This window comes from Notechis scutatus, chromosome 4 (genome assembly GCF_049901735.1).
Source record: "Notechis scutatus isolate UNSWTSFEM ecotype Mainland chromosome 4, rNotScu1.2, whole genome shotgun sequence".
Classification (NCBI taxonomy): Eukaryota; Metazoa; Chordata; class Lepidosauria; order Squamata; family Elapidae; genus Notechis; species Notechis scutatus.
In genome coordinates this window covers 163,387,654-163,411,185 of record NC_142012.1, presented here as the reverse complement: position 1 = coordinate 163,411,185, position 23,532 = coordinate 163,387,654, and the positions used below count along the sequence as shown (strand labels likewise).

Genomic DNA, 23,532 nt, shown 5'->3' with positions numbered 1-23,532 from the left:
GACCTCCTTTTACCGGTCCACAATAGAAAGCATCCTCACATATTGCATTATGCTGGCTTGACAGCCGCGGATAAAAAGACATTACAGAGGGTGGTGAGCACAGCAGAAAACATTGTGGGCTGTTCCTGGATACCACTAGATGACCTCGCTAGGATTCGCTGCCTTAGAAGAGGGAGGAAAATTCTCAGGGACGACTCACACCCCGGTCAGCACTTCTTCACTCTCCTACCATCGGGTAGGAGATATAGAAGCATAGGCAGCCACACCAACAGGCTGAAGAACAGTTTCTACCCGTGGGCTGTCAGACTCCTGAATGGAAAATAACTTCATGTCAACATAGTAGGATAGACTTGCGGGGCCTTGTTGCATTGTGCAACAAGGTCACATAGTGTAATAAGATTGGGACTGGGTTAGGGACTTCTGTCCTCACTGTGAGTTGTGGGTGGGGGGGTGCATGAAGGGAGGCTCATTGTACACATGTTGTACTCTGACCATAAAGGTAATAATTTATTTAATAAAACTCCCTCAAGATTTTTTTCAAAGACCCGAAGAGAATTTATTGTCATGTATCACAGCATGATGAATGCACCAATGGATATCTGAAAGAACAGGTTAGGGATACATTATCATGGACAAAATCTACCTTTATGGTCCCTTGAGTTAAAAATGACTTCATGGCATATAATCAGAAAGTGCTATGCACTGCAAAGAACCAAATATTGTACATTAAATTAGTAGTGTCAAACAAGGAAGACTATGTCAGGCAATCATCACAGACTCGGCAATCCAATCTGTCAAAGAGCCAATTCGTTCTGTGAATTTCTACTCAAGATTGATTTGAGCAAGTTGAGATTGAACCTCACAGTGGGAAAAGGCTATTGTAAAATCGGAGTGTGCTATTGATAATTAGAATTTAGGATGTCTTGTGGTGAGGAACAGCACAGATTTTATAAGAATGAGGACACGTTGTCAACCCAATTCTAGTTTTTTCGCTGGTTTTCTTCTCTCCTTCTGGTAACTTGAAGACGAATATCTTGAGCAGATTTATAAAGAAGGTAAAGGACGCAGCTCTTGCTAATTTATCCTCTAAAGACCCATCTGACTCTGTGGAGGAAATGGGAGGCATAGTTATGAAACAATCATGCAAACAACAATTCATGATAATATTGAGAATCTTTTACCACATCATCTGGCATTGCTCCAGGAACTGGTTGTGTCATGACATGTGTCATTTTTTTCTTAGTATATGAAGACCATTTTCATTCCCCCAACTTGCTTAAGTTTATTTCTGAATGGATCTATTGTATAACTTCATGCAATACAGATAGTCCTCAACTTACTGTCAACTCATAAAATATTTCTATGGTCATTTTAGAGTTGCCAACAGAAAGGGAGGGGGGAACAGTGGGCAGCTTGCATTCCATAAATGTTTTCAAAGATAGTAACTAGGTGACCGAAGTTTCTGCCGTGCAAAATTCTAACTGGAGAGCATGATTGATGACTCTTGGCTACGGATGTGTCCCATTGGAGAATATGAACTACGATACACCTGGAGGAAAACCAGGGTCAAAGGTGACAATGATTGATGTGGCTCAGAGTCGGCTACACCCAGGCAGTGCTGGCATGTTTAGTCTTAATAAATCTTCTTTAAGTTTTGGAAGTTTGGCTTACATGATCTAAATATCCCTTTTGTCTTTGAAAACAAAACACAGGTTTCCTATTTAAAATAAAAATCACTGTCTATATGATAATAAATCATTTTCATATTTACCACCAGTAAGGAGCTGAAATTCTTTTTTGGCAACAAATTGTCCATCCTTGTCCAAAAAATGACTTGGGTTGAATTTTTCAGGTGTCTCCCATAGTTTGGGATCAAGTAATACTGAATTCAGATCTGGGTTAATAAAAGTTCCCTGGAAGTAATTAAAAAAAAGTTAACTCAAGGCATCCAAATTATCCCATTTCTAATTACTTCCTCACTTTCACAGGACCAGGTTTTGAGCCCTTTTCACACAAGGTGTGCAAACTTCATCAATTTGAAATTAAGCATAGTATATTTCTCTGGCACATCTGAATTTAAATCAATTTGTCGTGTCTCTTATGAAACAGAGGTGGCAAAAACTCATTCTGAGCATGTATAAAATAAGGGGTCCTTGGTGTTAACTAAGCTTTTTTTGTTCTCTTGCAGAAGTTTCATTAGCCTAACTAGGTAACATCATCAGTGCTAGCATCATGTACAAAGTAATATTATACTCTTCCTGTTTATTTGTTTTTTAAATCCTCACAAACCCCACGAGCTATAGGTAGCCATTACTGGGGAGAAGGGGAAGGAAGCTACATGGAAATTTCAGTACCGCTTCACTGGAAGTCTTCAAACAATGTTTGAGGATCATCTATCTGAGATGCTTCTGTGAATGTTGCACTGAGAAGGGCTTGGATTAGATGTCAATAGTTGGCCTACAGCAGAGGTGATATTCAGCAGGTTCTGAGCAGTTCTAGAGAACCAGAAGTGGAAATTTTGAGTAGTTCGGAGAACCGGCAAATGCCACCTCTAACTGGCCCTGCCCACATCTCTTCTCGGCCTCCCATTGAGTCCCAGCTGATCGGCTGGGTCTTCTTTGGTTGCCCTGCACAGGAGAACAGAGCTGGAAAGCAGGTTAGTGGGGTGGGGAGGAAATGGAGATTTTGCAGTATCCATCCCCTGCCATGCCCACCAAGTCATGCCCACAGAACTGGTAGTAAAAAAAATTTGAATCCCACCACTGGCCTACGATACTTTACAACTCTAGGATTCTATGAAAAGAAGAAATTAGCAGCTGTTCACGAACTATTTTAGAAAGTCTTTAGAAAGTGTCACTGCTTCTTCTTGACATGAATCTCATTACTGATGCAATAAGGGCTATGAATAGTTATTTATTTAAAATACCTTTAATGTCACCCATTTTATATGCCATAACCTTGTAAATTAATGGTCAAAATCCATAAAATTATAACGAAAACTCCCAACATCCCAAAGGCAAACTCTCCTCCATCCTTCAATGTTCTAATTTTGCTTGCCTTACCTCAGTGTTTGTGGAAAGAGCCAACTTTTCAAGGCTAGAAGGATAGGGGCCTACTGCATTCTTGGAGAAGGAGTGTTTCACAGGGCAAGGACCACTGCAGAGTCACCGGTAGAATATATAGGAGCCATGTTTTCATTCATTTATTCAGTCATTCATTCACTCATTGATATATCACCTCTGTTCCAGGGGTTGGCTTCAAAAATTTTAGCCCGGTTGTTGGGTGGGCGTGGCCATGGTGGGCGTGGCCTAGTCAGCCTGCACCACAGTGCAGGGGGGGTGTATTTTTGCCCTCCCCGGGCTCCGGAGGCTTTTCTCGAGCCTCCAGGAGGGCGAAAACGGCCTCCCCAGGCTCCGGAGGCTCTCTGGAAGCTGGAAACAGGCCCATTTCTGGCCTTCCCGAACTTCCAGGAGGCCTGTTTTTTTTGCCCTCCCCAGCCTCTGTGTGCGCCCTACATCCAAAACAGGCCATGTAGGGACTCCTGGGAGGGGAGGGTTGAAGTGGGCAGGGCCAGCCAGGAGTTGCATTTGGGGGTTCTCTAAACTGCACAGAATCTTAGCAAGGGGCTCTCCTGAACCCCTACGAACCCGTAGCAGCCTACCGCTGCATTGTTCTATACCTTGGGAGCAAGAAAACCAAAGATATTCATGTCCTTTGTGCATTGTTTGATGATTCTGAATAAGAATGCTTCTTTGGTTCGCTGGATCTCGTGAATCACAGCACTGGTATAAGGTAGTTTCTTCCAATCCTGATGGCTGACAGCATTTGAAGAACCCAAAACCTTTTCTATCTCCTTATGGACTTTATCTGGGGGGAAAAATGAAAGCGGGGGAGACATTTTACTTTGGGAAATGCTTGTTCGTATGTCACATTTACAAAGTAAGGCAAATTAGTAACTTGTTAGTAACTTGCCATAACAACAATCCTGTGAAGGTTGGACTGCAAGAATCCCACAGACCAATGTCAGTGAAGGTGGATTTGAACCTGGGTCTATTAGTAGTGGTGGCATTCTGCCGGTTCGGCCCGGTTCTACAGAGCCGGTAGCAACGATGAGCAGCAGAGACCGAACCCGTTCTCTCCGCTGCTCTGCTATTGGGCCCACCCGCCCATCTGGGCTCCCATACTCATCTTTATCCTCTGAATTTGAAGTGCAGCTGCTTTGCGTGGCACAGAAGAGTGCTGCACGGCAGCTGCTGAAGCGACCGGGAGACTGCAGGCTTGCAGGAGGTGAGCTAGAAAGCCTCTGCGCCTGTGCAAAGTGCATGTTTGGTGCGCGCACGCAAAGTGTATGCATGCGTGTAAAGCGTGCCCACCAAGCCAAGCCAATAGAACTGGTGGTAAAAATATTTGAATCCCACCACCAGGGGTGGGTTTCTACTGGTTCTGTCCACCTCTGTAGCTCTGAAGAGCAGCAGACATAGAACCAGTTTTTGCTCACCCACCCACCAAGGCTCTTACCTGACCTTTATTTCCTGATTTTTTTCAACTTCAGCTGCCGTGCGAGGCGCAGCTGCAGTTAAAAAAGCAGGAAAAAGGGGCTTTTTGAAAGGCTGCTTCTCTGCACGCAGCATGCTGATGACGATTTACAGGCGTGTGCCGGCAGCATGCAGGGAAGCACATTGTAAATCACCGAACCTCGTAAATGATCAAACTGGTAGTTAACCCTGTCGGATCCCACCCCTGCCCACCCCTGTCTATTAGGTCCTATACCATATGCCAACTTTTGTTGCTACATGATGTCAAAATCTGAATTTCTCAGGCTAATCTTTCTCAGGTGGATAGAAGCACAGCTCCCAATATTCCAAGCCAATATATCCGTGGAAAATCCTTTACAGCCCATCTGGAAGGCAGGATGATGGTATATTGAAAAGACCTCGTGAGACAGGTAGAGGAGATGCTGCCTAGGAAATTGGTCAAATAAGAGAGGACATAACCTGCAACTGGATAGTGGGTGGAGCAAGAAACACAGAAGGCACCCTGTCTAGTTTCCTGGGCTGTAAAGGAGATGGCAGAAGACCTGAGACTTCAAACTGGCAAGATTCTACTAATGTAGCTTTACAATCAGGTTAGAATATGAATGGGTCATGTCGGAACTTTATGGATAGACAGGGAGAATTTCCTATCCAGATAGAATAGAATAACAGAGTTGGAAGGGACCTTGGAGGTCTTCTAGTCCAACCCCCTGCTTAGGCAGGAAACCATTTTATGGTTTATACCATTTCAGACAAATCTCTTCTTAAAAACTTCAAGCGTCGAAGCACTCACAACTTCTGGAGGCAAGTTATTCCACTGATTAATTTGTCTAAATGTCAGGAAATTTCTTCTTAGTTCTAAGTTGCTTCTCTCCTTGATTCCATCTTGCTTCTTGTCCTGCCCTCAGGTGTTTTGGAGAATAGCATGACTCCCTCTTCTTTGTGGCAGCCCCTGAGAGATATTGGAACACTGCTATCATGTTACCCTGGCCCTTCCTTTCATTAAACTAGGCGTACCCATTTCCAGCAACTGCTCTTTATGTTTATGTTTTGGCCTCCGGTCCCCTAATCATCTTTGTTGTTCTTCTCTGCATTCTTTCTAGAGTTTCAACATCTTTTTTTACATCATGGCGACCAAAACTGGATGCAGTATTTCAAGTGTGGCCTTACCAAGGCATTATAAAGTTGAATTAGTTTATCTGGTTATGTTCCTTTCTGGTCCAGCTGATAAGGCTGACCTGAGACATCCTGTCGAGCCCTTGGTTTATCCTGTATTAACAGAAGATGCGGCTACTTACATAGATAACTTTCCAAAGTTAGTTGATATTAATGTGGGTAATGTCAGGCATGAACACGTGAAGGCTTTTTTGGCTCAAACCGATACACAAGGACCTTCTCAGACTAACAGTTTGCTCCTGGGTAAAACTCTAATAATGTTCAATAGCATTCAAGGGGGGTTGGACTTCACCCTATATAGAGACTCCAAACTAATTCCCTATTTGACTCTTCCCCCTGACTCTGCCAGTTTCTCTCCGACAAGTTAGTGGTTTTGGTTTGGTCTTAATCTATTTTGTGAATCCAATCCAATAAGCTACGGTAAAGCTGGGCTGTATTAGTCAAACCCAGAAAAAGAACTAATTTAATGTGTGGTGTGAAAGAAACCCTAGGCTCCCATTCCGTGGAGCTACAAGCATTTCAGAAGAAAAATGAGACCAGAAGGAATTATTAACGTTAATCAAACATTCTCCCATCAGATAAAGTTCCCCCCAAATTGGTAAAGAATTCACCTTATAAGAGGTGAGTGAAAATGACAACATTTTAAGGTGGTGGGGAATTATGTACGAGGAGAGAGCCAAAATTATGTTTACTATGTCTTCTGCTCATTACACACACACAAAAAATAGCTTAAACCATTCCTCCAAGTTGCAACTTGTCTGTGCCTAATACTCATTTTACTCAGGTTTACTTTGTAAAATGTCCAGGAACGACTCTTCAGAAGCTACCAGTGCAATCATTTTCTCGTCAAATGCCACTCTACCCTCCAAGAATGCAGCTAGGAGCAATTATACGTTTTCACTTACAGCAACTTCGTGAGAAGTTTAGGCTGCCATGCCCAGTTCAAGCAGGTATTTAGAGCAACAGTTTCCTTCTTAATTTTCTTTTTTTTTTTTCAGAGGGAAAGATTTCACCACTCTTAGGTGCTGTGTTAAAATGAAATCCCTCCCCTTTGATCTACCTGGGATCAACCACAATCTTCTTCCCGTGGTCTACCCCTCCCTCACCTTGAACATCTGGATGAGATGCCATCAACAGCAGTGCCCACTGAAGAGTGATTGCAGTCGATTCTGCAGACGAGATAAGGAAGTTGAAAATACATTCAGCCAGGTTCTCTTCATTGTAGATAGTATTCTGGCCACCTTTGCTCTGTTTGTGGCAAAAGAAAAGAAAATGTCATTTAAAAGTTATTGCCTGGTCTCCCAAACCTTGTTGTATCATCTGTGCTGCTCCCTGTTCTACAAAAATGTACCATGATCTTTGGTGCAATAGTTTTTGAACTATTATCATCTGGCAGACGGTACTAAATAAAAACAAGGACAAATAGGCTGAAAAACAGCTTCTATCCAGGGCAGTAACTCTACTGAATTCTACTCCATAGTGCAATATTAATGCAATATCAGAATGCGAAGGATGTGTGTTTGTGTTTTATTTTTATAGTTATCACGTACACTGAAGATGGCATTTAATTTCGTTGTACGAGGTGCAATGACAATAAAGTAAACTAAACCAAACTCTCTGAATTTGGTTGTTATTTGTGTTGCAGACATTTCATTACCCAACTAGGTAACGTGAAACATCAGCAAGCCAACAACCAAACTCAAAGACTCCACAGTTCAACCCTGATCTATAGAGGTTTGCTCTTCTGTTGGAACTGTGACCATGTTATGAATTTAGAAAAATATTTCTCAGATCCTGTTTTAAGAAACTCTTCCCATCTTATACCTCCCCAACAACCTCCCATTTACACCCGATTTTTGTGAATGCATTTCAAACTGTACTGGTGTTAAAGGAGGGTCTCCCCCTCCTTTTGTGTTCCAGCACACTTTTTGCTATGGGCTTCAACACCCAGTGTGACAGTGATGCAGCGAAGTGAACCAAAATGAGAACGGACCACATTTTTATTGGCATCTTTAAGTTAATATGACTCCTACTTTTTCTTCCCTGTCCTTCAAGTCCATATGGCTTTGGCTACAGGGCAGATTAGACATCTGGCTTTGGCAGGTGTGTCAGCCTGCCTAGGGGCTAACTGGTCTGATGGAAAAGCAAGCTTCTTGCCATTTGTTGAATATCAGGGTTTTTTTTTTGTGCTGTGCCGATATTAATAACCTAGGTGACTTTGTAGAAGAGGACAGGAGCATTATATCCAGATTCTTCCATTCTTCCCTCTTTTGTTGACCAGCTTTATTCTAGTCCTCCAAGTGCTTCTTTGCATCTTACAAAATGGATCCTGGGCTGTAACATTAAATCCTTATCTATCTTGTCATAGTTACAACATAGCCCAGTAGCCAATTAGTGGCTGAAACCTTGAATGAAGCACCTATAATTTAGGTATCTTGTGTTCTCCTATGATTACAGCTCCCCTGAACTTGACAGACAGCACTGCAATGGTAGTGGGAGACAGGAGAAAAAGCCACAATCGGAGAACAATCAGATTAGAGGCAGCTGAGCCCAGAGAAGAAATGCAGGCCATGACAAACATCTCAGAAGTGTCATGCCCCTGGTGAAGACTGACTCTGAGGAAGAGGAAGAACAGCCAACAGGGAGTGGAAGTATGGCTCCAGAGGTTGTGGAGGAGGCTGGGGAAGGGCAGAGGCCGGCTCAGCAGTCAGAGGAGGACCCAGGTCCATCCTCTATCCACCCTAGGGTATGCAGGGAGGAGAGGATCAGGGAAAAATGTGGTCTACTTGGGAGGAGAGGGCCATGATCCTGTTCATGGGTTGCAAGTGGGAGATTTGCATAAGAGTGTGGACCTGTGTGCTAACAGACACTGGAGACAAATTAGTGTTTTATTTCTAAAGAAGGTTTATCTTGGTTGGTGTTCTTCCAATGGACTGTCCCTGGTTATCTTCCTGAAGTTGGCAATTATCTTTCCTGGTCTGTCGAGGAACTTTATTCAATGTGGTTTGTTTTTGGTTTTTGCTTCGTTATCGGCTCTTTGAATGTGAACTGTGTTTCTTTCCTTTGAAATGTCATTTTGAAAATAGCTTACTCCTCCACTGTGAACAATTAAACAGTGAAGCCAAGTTGAAGGCATTAAAGGACTTTTAGGTATGTTTTGGATTTTGTTATATTTCTGATATACTCTGGGTCATCACAAGAAGAGACCTTCCCTAGTTTCCTGGACTGTAAAGGCAAGGGAGGAAAAATGTAGTTTCAACTTTTCAACTTTTGACCCTATGTTTATGTTTGACTCTATGTTTATGCCCTTGTAGGACGATATCTGAATGCTCTTCAAAAACTTTTAAGGAGTAGCAATAACATATTGTGATTCCACTACGAGTAGAGACAAGGGATGTAGCAGTGGAGTAGAATTTCATTTACTCTTCATCTTTGAGTGGTACCCAGATGACAACCTACCTTTTTGTCACCCCAAAAGATAAGGTTGGAATAAGCCCCATTCCCCTATAGCTACAAGGGCAAATACTTTTGCAATAAATCAGGCTTGACCAATTAGAATTATTTTAGGATCCTTGTTCTTACTCATATTCATTCCTAGTTCATTCTGTTTAGCCAATTACAAACTGTTTTATCCCAACAGTGTGAAACACTCAAATCTATACCTATGGCAAATCACTAGTTGTATGTAGATTTGGATGAAAAGAGCATATCATTTTAATAGACAAAAGCATTTAGCTTCAAAGTCTTTTCAACTCAGAATCTTCACTGACATTCAGTCGCAAATCTTCACTTACAAATGCTCCAGAAACAAATGACCTTGAGAAATGACCTATAGTAAGCTGATTATTATATGATTCTTCATTAAGACATTGCTGGATACATTTGCAAAGAGTCTAGACAGGCGTCTGTTACAGATGCTCTTATTCTGATTCTTGCACTGAGGAAGGAGTGTAACTCAATAGCCCCTTCCAACTTTTTGCTTCTACCCAAACAAAATCCTTAAAGGCCAACCAGCTATTATTTAAACTTCCTGGTCATCCATTGTCATTCACAACTCATGTTCTTCATTGCCCTTCAAAGTATCCACAACTTTTGATGCTTTTCCCATGTGTTTCCAATCCATGTTTAGGTGTGAATCACCTTCCATTATTCACAAATAAACATGGAGACAAAGAGAAATGTGGGAAAATGCAACAAGCAAGAGTTCCAAAAATAAGTGTAATACAGAGAAACTCAGATGACCTCTTGGCATTTAAAGAAATTCAGCACATCAAGGAATATATTAATTCCTTTGACTAGCCCCTTTTGCAAAATGCCCAGCAGTAAGAAAATCAGAATAACAGAATAACAGAGTTGGAAGGGACCTTGGAGGTCTTCTAGTCCAACCCCCTGCTTGAGCAGGAAACCCTATACCATTCCAGACAAATGGTTATCCAGTCTCTTCTTAAAAGCCTCCAGTATTGGAGCATTCACAACTTCTGAAGGAAAAAACGTTCCAATGGTTAATTGTTCTCCCTCTCAGGAAATTTCTCCTGGATTAGTTTCCATCCATTGCTTCTTGTATTGTCTTCTGGTGCTTTGGAAAACAAGTTGACTCCATCTTTTTTTGTGGCAGCCCCTCAGAGAGTGGAACACTGCTATCGTGTCATATACAAGCAGCTGGTACTTACTTTCTCCATTTGTGACAAGTAAAAATCCGTGAAATCTTGTGGCTCCTTCATTGCCTTTGCTTCTTTGTGTTTCTGTATCATCTTCTTTGTAAAGGAAAGCACCAGCTCCTTGCTAGACAGGGCATTTTTCTGTGGCCCTGGGAAATACTTCATGAGCCATGAGAACTGTTTATGTAACTACAGAGGAAACATAAGCAAAGTAATGTCACTATTAAGAGTTCAATACCTGCTAGGGCCAATCCACAATGGGCCATTAATTTCTTAATAAGAGCAGCTTTATTTTCAGATGCATTCTCTATGAACATCTATGGCCGTGATGGCGAACCTATGGCAAGCGTGCCACAAGTGGCATGCAGAGCCATTTGTGCTGGCACGCGAGTCGCAGGCAAGATTACCTCACTGCACATGCGCGTGTCTCACAGCTGATTTTTCGGCTGGTTTGAGGCTTTTGGGGGGCCTCCCAGAGGCTTGGAAAAAGCCTCTGCAAGGCTTTTCAGGAGGAATAATAGGCCCGTTTCATGACTTCCTGTAATACCAGAAGTGCAGAAACGGGCCCATTGTCAGCCTCCCGAGGCTGCAGAGGCTTCCCTCAAGCCTCCGGGAGGGTGAAAACAGCCTCCCCTTGGCTCCCAAGGCACTCCGGAGGCTGAAAACGGGCACTTCCGGTATTTCCGGAAGGCCCGTTTTTCGGCTTCCTGAGGCTGCAGAGGCTTTGGGAGCCTCCGGGAGAGCGAAAACGGCCTCAAATGGGCCGAAAATCAGCTGGGAGGTGCGCACATGTGCAGTGCAGGTAAGTGGGTGGGGGATGTTGCATGCGTATGTGCAGGGGGGGCAGGGCACATTGCATTGTGAGTGCCGACACATCACAACAAAAAGTGTTGCCATCACTGACCTACCGTCACATCTGGGCCCATGTCTAGACTGAACTCTGTCACTCCACATCTTTTATCTGCCTATCTTTATGAATTCGATTACACACCAATAAATATAGGTAGTCCTCGACTTACAACTCATATATATGACGGTTGCAGTGTCCTGGGGTCATGGGACCTTCTGAGAAACAAAGTTGTACATTTTATGCCTTCTTTTCTACAAAGTCAACTGGGAAGCCAGATTTACTTAACAGCTGTGTTAACACCTGCAGAGATTCACTTCACAATTGTGGCAAGAAAGGTCATAAGATGGGACAAAACTCACTGAACCAATATCTCGCTTAGCAACAGAAATGTTGGGCTCAATTCTGGTCGTAAGTCAAAGACTACCTGTAATGCAATAGGAGTGAGCGAAAGAAGAAGGGAGGGGAAAATACAGGCAACTGTACGTTTTAATGTAGGAATTGTAAGAAAGTAAAACTGTAGAATAAAAGTTTCTCCATCAGCTAAACTGAATGGTTTCTCTTGTCTCGGTCTATATCAGAGGTGGGTATTCAGCAGGTTCTGACCAGTTCTGGACAACCGGTAGCGGAAATTTTGAGTAGTTCAGAGAACCAGCAAATACCACCTCTGACTAGAGATTTTACAGCATTCTTCCCCTGCCACGCCCACCAAGCCACGCCCACAGAACTGGTAGTAATTTTTTTTTAATCCCACCACTGGTCTATATACAGATTATACAGATTAAAAGAGTTGGAAGGGACCTTGTAGGTCAGCTAGTTCAGTCCCCCCACCATTTCTGACAAATGGCAGTCCAATCTCTTCTTGAAAGTTTCCAGTGATGAAGCTCCCACAACTTCTCTCTCTCTCTCTCTCTCTTTGTCTCTCCCCCTTCCTCTCTCTTTCCCTTCCTCTCTGTCTTTCTCTCCCTCCCTCCCTCTCAGATTAACAGAGTTGGAAGGGACCTTGTAGGTCATCTAGTCCAACTCCTACCCGCCCCCGCCCAAGCAGATCCTACAGCATTTCTGACTGATGGCAGTCCATTCGCTTCATGAAAGCTTCCAGTGATGAAGCTCCCACAACTTCTGAAGGCAACAACTTCTGTTCCATGGGTTGATCGTTCTCACTGTCAGAATTTTTTTTTCTTATTTCTAGGTTGAATCTCTCCTTGTTCAATTTTTATCCATTACTCTTTGTCTGGCCTTCAGATGCTTTGAAAAATAGTGTGAACCCCTCCTCTCTGTGGCAGCCCCTCAAATTTTGGAACCCTGCTATCATGTCTCCCCCGGTCCTACTCTTTACTAGACTAGCCAAGCCCAGTTCCTGTAACTATTCTTCATATGATTTAATCTCCAGTCCCCTAATCATCCTGGTTGCTCTTCTCTGTACTTTGTCTAGAGTCTCAACATCTTTTTTATAGTGCGGTCACCAAAACTGGATGCAGTACTCTAGGTGTGGACTTACTAAGGCTTTATAGAGTGGTATTAGTACCTCACATGAATCTTGATTGTCTACTCCAATCACAAACTCTACTTGGGAAAAGATGAGATTACAGTTCTTTTCACCTTCTCCCCTTAAGATCATCGCAATGGCTCTCCAAAAGTTTTGTGTAGAATTGCCTGTCTCAGTCATAAAGCAAAGAATAACTTACAGCGTAAACAAAGCTACCTCCAGATTTTACAGCAGATTCAATGGCGTCTGTCAATTGTTGGCTGTCCTTCTCTTCAAGAGGGGAACGGTCACTGAAACTCACAGTCCAAACCATTTTGCAAAGGGAAGCAATGATGGCATTCAAAGGGTCAAAGGGTTGCCCTGCAAATGAAATGATTGATGAAATATTTTCCACTTTCTTCTTAATACAAGTAGTACTCCAATTATGACCACAACTGAGCCCAAAGTTTCTGTTGTTTAATGAGACATTGGCTAAGTGAGTTTTGCCCCATTTAACAACCTTTCTTGCCACAGTTGCTCAGTGAACCACTGCAGTTGATAAGTGAGTAATGCGATTGTGAAGTGAATCCTGCTTCCCCACTGATTTTGCTTGTCAGAAGGTCACAAAAGGGGATCACGTGACCATGGGAACACATGAGTGGTCATAAGTGTCAGCTTTGGAAGCCATATTGAGACCAGATGCTTCCACACTGCCACTTTCTTGAGCCTGGGAAAAATGGGAGGGGGGAGTTTCTTGGAGTGTATGTGATTAGACATAATAACATTCTTTTTTTCTAATTCAAGGTCATGTTATTTTGCACGTAAGTGAGGGGAAGTCTTCAGTTGGGACGGATGGTGATTGGGGCATGTGTTGCGATGATGGGTGAAGGGGATGGATTTGTAATTTTTACTTATTGCAAGGAAGCCCAGAACTTTCAGATTTGGGATTTCCCAGATGTGCCAGTTTACTATCCAAAGAAAAAAGAACTTTTGAGAAGATGCCTGTCTCAGAGTTATTTGTTGGAGTGGAGGTTTTCTGGAACGCTGAAGTATGGACCAGTTGCCAAGCATCCGAAGTTTGATCCCGTGATCATGGGATGATGTCATAACTGTGAAAAATGGTCATAAGCCATTTTTTTCAATGCTGCTGTAACTTTGAATGGTCATTAAGTGAACTATTGCAAGTCAAGGACTACCTGCATAGGTAATCCTTGAATTACAACCATTTGTTTAGTGACCATTCGAAGTTACAACAGCACAGAAAAAAAGTGATTTCTGACTGTTTTTCACACTTGAGACCATTGCAGCATCCCCAGGGTCACGAGATCAAAATTGGGGCACTTGGCAACGGGTTCATATTTATGATGGTCACAATGTCCTGAGGTCACGTGGTCACCTTTTGTGACTTTCTGACAAGCGAAAGTCCATGAAAAAGCTGGATTCACTTAACCACCGTATTAATAACTTAACAACCATAATGATTGACTAAACAACTGTGGCAAGAAAGGTCATAAAATGGGACAAAACTCACTTAACAACTGTCCTGTCTAGCCATGGAAATTTGGGACTTGACTGTGGTCTTAAATTGAGGACTACCTATATAAGTTTGGAATTTATGGTGGAACCAACCTGATTCGATTCGATTCGATTGGATTAGATTCTATTAGATTCTATTAGATTTGATTAGATTCAATTAGATGGAGGGAAGGAGGGAGGGAGGAGCTGAGAGACAGAGAAACAGAGAGACAAAAAGACAAAGAGATAGAGATACAGAGATACAGATAGAGAGAGAGAGAGAGACTGACAGACAGAGAGAGAGAGAGAGAGACTGAGAAACAGACAGACAGAGAGAGACTGAGAGAAAGAGAGGGGGGTAGAGACTGAGAGATAGATAGAGAGAGACAGATAGAGAGAGAGAGAGAGACTGAGAGACAGATAGAGATAAAGAGACTGAGAGACAGAGAGAGCACAGAGATAGAGATAAATATTAGAATGTTGTGATTCAGAGGTTTGAGCCTGCTCTGTTAGGGGACACAGAGTTGGATAATGAGGAAGAGGAGGATTTGGCTCTGAGGTTTGAGCCTGCTCTGTTAGAGGACACAGACTTGGACAATGAGGAAGAGGAGGATTTGGCTCTGAGGTTTGAGCCTGCTTTGTTAGAGGATTTGGAATTGCCTTCCTCCCCAAGACTTTCCTCTTCGGCAAGTCCTTCCTCCCTAGTTGTGCCTCAGGTGTCGGCAGATAACCAGGAGGGCGTATCAGAGCCTCTGGCTAAGGAATGTTGGTTTGATGCGAGGCAAAGACGCAGGCAAAAGCGTGAGATGCAACGTAGAAAGAAAGGACAAATCAGAGACTGAGAGGAGAGACTGACATGCCCCACAGGGAATAAAAGTGGGTGTGATAGCTCTGGGTTCTTGTTCGGGACAATGTGTTATTTTGTGAGAGAAGCTTCTGCATTTTCCTGTGTGTGGCGTCAGCTTGTGATTTATGCTTCCTTATCGGACTTGGCAGACAGCTGGCGTGAGACTGCCAAGAATGTTTTCCGATTAAGGAATTTAACCCTGTAATTACCGGACTAGCCTGCTTATTTGTGTTTCAGTTGGAAATTTGGACTTATTACTTTGTTTGTACAGGTGAGACATAACATTAGAATGTTACTGAAAGGTGCCAAATTGTATTTCAAAGCATGCAGAGACTCCATAGACACTTGAGTAGAGCAAAATAAGAGCCAATGCAATCTCCCAGAAGACAGGAAGACCTGGAGGAATATTGTCCATGGAGTCGCGATGGGTCGGACACAACTTTGCAACTACCAACAACAAAAGTGCTACCTACCATTTACACGTGCGAAAGTCTCAACCAGCCGAGGGGCCTCCTCTTCCACCAGGCTCTCCACTCCTTTCTTTTCTTTTCCTTTCTTTTCTTTCTCGTGCTTTAACAAAATAAGCTGCCCAATTTCTTTTTGCTGCTTCAATAGTTCTCCACCTAAAAAATACCAGATTAAAAGAAGTAAAAGACATAAAAGCAAAAATAAATCAAGCGATAAAATAATGCAATATAGTTAGTCAGCCCCCCCAAAAGTAGTTCATATCCAGGGCAAAAGAGTCTGTCAGTTAAATTTTCTCACAAATGTTCCATCTTAAATTCATTTTTTTTTCTTTGTGTTTTGCATTAGCAAAAGAAATGAGCCATGTGAGGGGAAAGAGATGAAGGCATCATACTCCAATTAGTGTACAGGAGAAGTTTTGTTTAAAGAAGAAAGATAAATGGATAGCTGGAAACAGAACAGACAAAGAATAACAAATATTATGATTTGAATTGAGATGAGATAAATAAAATAAAACTAAGAAAGTTTAAAAGAGATGAGAAGCTATACAGAAAATTGAAAATGGTAACAAGATATGGAATGGTATACAAAATGAATATGAATTTGAATTTATGTCTGTACGAAGAGTTGTAACCCGGGACTAAGCAACTTTCAGAAAAGGTGTTTTTTATGTTTCTATGTTTTGTGTTTTTGTGTGTTTAACAAAACCTTGGAGGGATGTTAGAAGAGGATAATTGAGAATAAAAGATAGAAGAGAATAAAACAAGTCAGAGGAAAATATAAGTATAATGAATAAAAACATATAAAATAGATAAATATAGAAAAGAAATATTATTGAATAAAAGTAAAGGGAGAAATAATGAGAAACTTGAAAGGATATGTATGTGTTTATAAGGAAATGTGTCAATGGTGTATAAAATGTTTTATTTGCTTTGTTAAAATTTACAAATAACTTTCAGAAAAGAGGTTTTATGTTCTTATGTTTTATGTTTTGTTTGTCTTTAAAAACTAATAAAATTTGTTTAAAAAAAGAAAAAAAAAGAAATGAGCCATGTGAGACCCATCTCCAGTATGGAGTGGAGCTGTTCAGCCCAGTCAGTACTCCAAGGAAAAGAGATGGAAATATAGAGTGTCTGAAAAATAAGGTTCTTCATTATAGAACTCAGTGGTAGAGTCCCTAGTACAGACTGGCTGTCAACACACAAACTTTCCGTTAACGTTTTTATTGAGTTATAAAGTATGATAAAATACAAAATACAAAGTAAATAGAAAAGTGGCAAAGAGGGAGGGGAAAGAGAAGTGAGGAAAGATAAGAAAGAAAAGGAAAAAGAAGCATTGACTTTGTGCTTGATGTGGAGAAGAATGAAACTCCGACTTTGGGTTTTACCAATTAGACTGATAGATCTTTATAAAAAATGGCCTGTTCATATTATTATGAAAAAGCAAAAAACTGTAATTTGATGTTAATGCCTTATTTTACTGTAACAGAGAGAGTCGGAAGCTGACAACACACAAACCATGTTCAATATGCCTTTCTTTTCCTTATTAATTTGAAGTACCTGAAAGTTACAAAAAGAATTGATGTCTGAGGGAAGGTCTAATTCAGAGGTTTATTTGTATTCCTATTGGCTCTAGTTCAGTGTTTCTTAGCTTAGCAACTTGAAGATGGGTAGATTTCAACTCCCAGAATTCCCTAACCAGCAGTGTTTCTCAGCCCCAGCCATTGCGAGTTGGGTGGATTTCAACTCCCAGAATTCGACAAGGCATTCAACAAAGTAAACCACAACCTACTTCTTAGTAAGCTAGAAAAAAGTAGAATAGATAGCACCACCACTAGATGGACTTACAACTGGCTGACAAACCATACTCAATGAGTAGTCCTAAATGGGTCTAAGTCTACATGGAGGGAAGTAAGCAGTGGGGTGCCACAAGGTTCCATCTTCCAGTATTCTTCAATATCTTCATTAATGACTTAGATGAGGGAATAGAAGGGGAACTTACCAAATTTGCAGATGATACTAAACTGGCAGGAATAGCTAACACCCAAGAAGATAGGCTCAAGATCCAGATGGATCTTGACACACTAGAACACTGGGCCATATCTAACAAAATGAAATTCAATGTAGAGAAAAGTAAAGTCCTACACTTAGGCAAGAAAAACCAAAAGTACACATATAGACTGGGTGAAACCAGGCTCAATAGCAGTAACTGTGAGAGGGATTGTGGAATCTTAGTGGACAACCAGCTAAATATGAGCCAGCAGTGTGCAGCCACCGCCAAAAAAGCTAATGCGATCCTAAGTTGCATTAACAGAGGGATACAATCGAGATCAAGTGAGGTACTAATACCACTCTATAAAGCTTTAGTAAGACCACACCTAGAGTACTGCATCCAGTTTTGTTCACCACATTATAAAAAAGATGTTGAGACTCAAGAAAAAGTACAGAGAAGAGCAACCAGGATGTTTAGGAGACTAGAGACTAAGGCATATGAAGAACGGTTACAGGAACTGGGCATGGCTAGTCCAGCAAAGAGAAGGACCAGGGGAGACATGATAGCAGTCTTCCAATACTTGAGGGGCTGCCACAGAGAGGAAGGGGTCAAGTGTCAAGTATCCAGACAGTATTCATGATATCAATCACTCTGAGACGTTATCTCTCCAATTGATTTATTAGGAACAGATCTGGCACGTTCAAAAGCAATTTCCCAAGTGAAAGCTTTTTCGTGTGTTACACAGAATCCACCTTCTCTCCTCCCACTTCTATACTTCATAAATCACGAGAACCAATTAACTGCAACTGCAAATTCTTAATATGACACAGAATAACCTTGAACTTTTCAACTCCTCTAACTCTCTAAAAAAAATATATGTGGCAGATGAATTTCAAAGCTGACATCAAGCTATTTTCCAAGGTCCCTGAAGGCCAGACAAGGAACAATGGGTGGAAACTGAACAAGGAGAGATTTAACCTGGAAATAAGGAGAAACTTTCTGACAGTGAGAACAATCAACCAATGGAACAGAAGTTGCCTTTGGAAGTTGTCAAGCATCATCACTGGAGACTTTCAAGAAGAGATTGGACTGCCATTTGTCAGAAATGGTGTAAGGTCTCCTGCTTGGGCAGGGGTTGGACTAGATGACCTACAAGGTCCCTTCCAACTCTGATTATCTGTTATCTATTAATTCCCCAACCAGCAGCGTTTCTCAGCCTTGGCCACTGCGAGATGAGTGGATTTCAACTCCCAGAATTTCTCGAGCAGCATCATGCTGGCTGTGGAACTCTGGGAGTTGAAGTTTACACATTATCCAGATGCTGAAGACTGAGAAACACTGATCTAATGTTTCCAAAGAGAAGTCCAGAACAAATACTTCTATATTTTATAAACACTTACCATCATCATTGAATATGCTACTGTAGGGAGTCACAGAGGTCTTAGAGGTGCCACTTTGTTCTTTCATCTGCTGTTTGGATCAAGATAAAAAGAAAGTTTTATTCTTAAATATACTTCCACAACTTGACAAGGTCAGTTCTTGGAACAACTCAAGACCGAGTTCCTATTCACAGCAGCACAACATTTTAGCCAACCATAAGAGTTAGCATCCCCTGACTTTGGAAAGAACCAAATTAAAATATTCCCAATACCAATAAAGGAGAATACTTGTAGCTCAGGATTGAAGTTGAGCTTGGTTATTTTTTTGCAGACGTTTCATTATCAAAATATCAAATTCTGTACCTGTCAACAGTGGTTGTTAGGGATATACACCCTAGCAGAACCTGCACAGCAGTCAGGCAGGCAGGCAAATATGTGAGATAAACGTTGTTGTAGTTTACATTCAGTAAAAACAGATACACAGTGCTAGTTAAATAGTTTATTCCAGTAAGATTTATAGCATAGTCAAACAGTCCATATATCATTCACTTAGTTCAGTCCGTCTGGGGATTAATCAGTTGCAAAGTCCAGTGTCGAAAAAGAGGTCATTAAACTTACAAATATCAGTCCAGTAATTTATCTCTTCGCAGTAGAGATAAGAAGAAGTAAAACCTCTTTTCTTCCTTCAGCAACAGCAAATAACACGCAGTTAACAATCCATCATCGTCAGCAAGCAATTCAGTAAGCTAGCAAATCAATCAAGTTCTCTTGCTCCCTCTCATGGCGATTTACATCCGCACCCAAAATTACATGTTTTGCAGTTAAAGTGACACACACATAAACTCACTATCATAGTTTATATATATTATTTTACCCAAACTACGTTAGATAACCATGTTATTCCTAACAGTGGTGTCCCCCAAGGCAGTGTTCTAGGACCAACTATTTTCATACTCTACATAAATGACCTCCGTGATCATATTAAGAGCAACTGCATTCTCTTTGCTGATGATGTAAAGCTATTCAACACCACAGACAATACTGCTACCCTTCAAAAAAACCTTGACTATGTATCAGAATGGTCAAACAAATGGCAACTTCAAATCTCAGCAAATAAATGCTCTGTCCTACAAATTGGCAAAAAAAATCAGAAAATAAAATACAAGCTGAATAGTCAAGACGATCCAAGCTCTTTCAAGGATCTTAGAGTACTCATCTCTAATGATCTAAGTGCTAGAGCCCACTGTAACTACATAGCCAAAAAGGTGTTAAGAGTTTTTAACCTAATCTTACGTAGCTTTTTCTCTGGTAATATTGCACTAATAACTAGAGCATACAAAACATTTGCTAGACCAATACTTGAATACAGCTCATCAGTCTGGAACCCACATTACGTATCTGATATTAACACAATTGAGAAAGTCCAGAAATATTTCACAAGAAGAGTTCTCCACTCCTCTACTCGTTGCAGAATACCTTATGCCACCAGACTTGAAATTCTAGACATAGAAAACCTAGAATTACGCCGCCTTCGTTCCGATCTAAGTATAGTATATATAATCATACATTGCAATGTCCTACCAGTCAATGAATACTTCAGCTTCAACCATAACAAACAAGAGCAAACAATAGATACAAACTCAAGGTTAACTGCACCAAACTTGATTGCAGGAAACGTGACTTCAGCAACAGAGTGGTCAATGTCTGGAATACTCTACTTGACTCTGTGGTTTTTTTCCCCAAACCCCAAAAACTTTAAACTTAGACTATCTACTATTGACCTCACCCCTTTCCTAAGAGGTCTGTAGGGGGTGTGCATAAGCGCACCAACGTGCCTACCGTCCCTGTCCTATTGTTTCTTTTCTATTTTTTTATTTTTCTTATGTGTATCCATGTACTCATAACTGTTTTTACTTATACCTATTATCTTGTAAGCAATTGACAAATAAAATAAAATAAAATAAAATAAAATAAAATAAAATAAAATAAAATAAAATAAAATAAATAAATAAATAAATAAATAAATAAATAAATAAATAACAAAAAGTCAAGTTGCCTCTTGAAAAAGCACCTTTGGGAAGACATGGGTAGATTTAATATTATGATGCATCATTATTCTAGTGCATATTACATAACGAGATGTTGCAAACACACAAAAAGATACAAATCTGGGCTGGCTGTTGTATTATGGTTCTGTGGGCATGGCTAGGTGTGCATAGCCATGTGACTGGGTGGGCATGGCTTTTTTTGCAGCACCCCCCTCCCCATTTTTTTTTTGCCTCCTGGTCCTCAGGGAAGCTTCCGGGTGGAGGGCATTTTTGCTCCCAGGAAGGCAAAAAAATTGAGTATGGGGGGGCAGAGCCCCCCACCTGCTCCTTCTCCCACACCCCCTTTTTGCCTCCTGGGTGTCAGGGAAACCTCCTGGGTGAAGCAGTAAGACCGCCGCTCTGTTGTTGGGCCCACCTGCCCACCTGGGCTCATGCTTACCTTCTGAATTTCAAGCGCAGCTGCTTTGCACGGCACAGAAGAGTGCCACGCGGCGGCTGCTGAAGTGACCGGGATCGTGCAGGCTTGCAGGAGGTGAGATAGAACGCCTCTGCACCTGTGCAAAGTGAGCATTTGGCACACACACACGCACACGCAAAGTGTGTGCACACGCACAAAGCACGCCCACCAAGCCATGCCCACTGAACCGTAAAAATATTTGAATCCCACCACTGAGTGGAAGGAAAAACCCTTCTTAAACAGGAGGTGCAAATGGATATTGTAATTAAGAAGGGTGAAATGAGTGATACGGGAGGCCTTCATTTCTGAAGTCTTCCATATGTGAAATTAGAAGAAATCTGTAACAAATAGGGAGATCTAAATTCTGAGACTCTTCTAAGATGCTCTAAACCAGGGGTGTCAAATTCCCAGCCTATGGGCTAGATGCGTCATGCGCCGCCCACGCCATGCCCAGTTTTAGTGAAGGTCCCAATACATCACGTGACACCGCTCTGACGCCGTGAGTTTGACACTCCTGCTCTAAATGTAGCTTGTTTAACCTATGCCTACACCTGGCTTTGCCAGTACAACTGAAAGAACAATTCTGAAATCAAGTCTGATGGCGTCTCTGTCCATCTCTCTTTCTTCTTGAAGATTGAGCTCCAAGAAGTCTTTATGGAATTCCTTCCTAGAGTTCACATCAGTATGCCCAAGGATGGCCCAAGGATCCAAGGATGGTCCAAGGATGGTCCAAGGATGGCCCAAGGATGGCCCAAGGATGGCCCAAGGATGGCCCAAGGATGGCCCAGATCATTTTAACCAACATTACCTTTCGATGGAAAATGATTCATGGTTCTCTCCCCAAATCCCTTAACTCACCGAAGGCAACAGATTTAATTTAGCAATTAATTCAGAAGGGTTACCTTAGACAGAGTCTCTTGATAAAGCCTGATGCCAGCTTTCCATAAGCTTCCGGTGGCAGGCAATGGAAGCCATCCCGAAGGATAATGACTGCGAAACCAGAATTGTCTTAGAAGGTAGAGCATCAAAAGGCTCAGGAGAATAGCAACCAACAAGAGCTCTGTTATAAACATTCTCCTTTTTCCTCTTTTTTCTTTGTCAGGACTTGTCAAACGTTACATGTAGATATGCCGAACCTTCTCTCTCTGGCCTCACAAACTTTTCCAGTTCTTTCAGTCAGCCCACGATTCCTTTTAAATGAACGTCCAAAATCACTCACGTTGTTAGACTAATAAGCAAGCCTGCAAGGTCAGCTGCTAGGTATTAAAACCATTAAGGTTCAAACACTTTAATTTTTGCCACACCACCCACGTGCACTTAGTGAGATATGGTTAATTCAAGCTCACATAATTGAGGGAACTGGAAGGTAGGTCTAATATATGGAGGGCAAGTAAAATCCGCAGGTCCAAGTTGGTATATGTCGGGGGTGTCAAACTCAAGGCCCGCAGGCCGGATCCCACCCTGGAAACAGCAAAAACGGAGCTTGAGAGGGCCATGTGCCGCTCTCCTAAGCTCCATTTTTGCTGGCAGGAGGCTGTCACAGCTGGAAATGGAGCTTGGGAGCACGTTTTCACTGGCAGAACACTTGGGCCAACACAGGTGCCCCCAACATGAGTGACATTGAGCTGGCCACACCCACCCTGGCCATACCCACCCCTCCCCCTCGATGTGGCCCTCAATGAAATCGATTTTGATGCCCCCAGGTATATGTGATCTAAAATATCTACTCATGGGTTGCATTCACCGAACGCATTTAACAAGATTACTGATCAAGACCATTTTCTGGGTTTGTAGGGTTTTTTTGTATGTATGTGTGTAATTAGAAGATTTGGGGATTTAAAATGACACAAAGAGCTTTGGGAAATATTTAAGGACAATAATTCAATAGAAAGGAGGGAGAGATAAGCCAACTAGCCAGCCAACCAGCCAGCCAACCAGTCAGCCAGCATTCAAAAAAATGGTGCTTGCACAATTTTGAGACCCCCTTGGAACAGGGGTCCCCAGCCTCCGGTCCATGAACCGGCTCCAAACTGGACCATGAACTGGGCCATGCAAACAAGTGAAGTCCCATCTGATACCATGCCCTCTTCAGTCCATGGCAAAAACTCTCTCCATGGAACCAGTCCCTGATGCTCAAAAAGGTTGGGA

At 41.9% G+C, this 23,532-nt stretch overlaps 1 protein-coding gene across 1 annotated transcript; it reads right to left on the bottom strand.

Annotated features, from left to right (window-relative positions):
- Nucleotides 1–538: 538 nt before the first annotated feature.
- On the bottom strand, nucleotides 539–22,560 carry LOC113427381 (cytochrome P450 2J2-like). The gene is made up of 9 exons (XM_026689873.2): nucleotides 22,287–22,560; nucleotides 18,901–18,970; nucleotides 15,517–15,666; nucleotides 12,902–13,062; nucleotides 10,379–10,555; nucleotides 6,815–6,956; nucleotides 3,680–3,867; nucleotides 1,772–1,913; nucleotides 539–1,104 (listed from the first exon to the last, which is right to left on the bottom strand). The coding sequence occupies exons 1-9, from the start codon at nucleotides 22,455–22,457 to the stop codon at nucleotides 914–916; spliced, it is 1,392 nt and encodes a 463-aa protein (XP_026545658.2). The 5' UTR covers nucleotides 22,458–22,560; the 3' UTR covers nucleotides 539–913.
- Nucleotides 22,561–23,532: the final 972 nt, after the last annotated feature.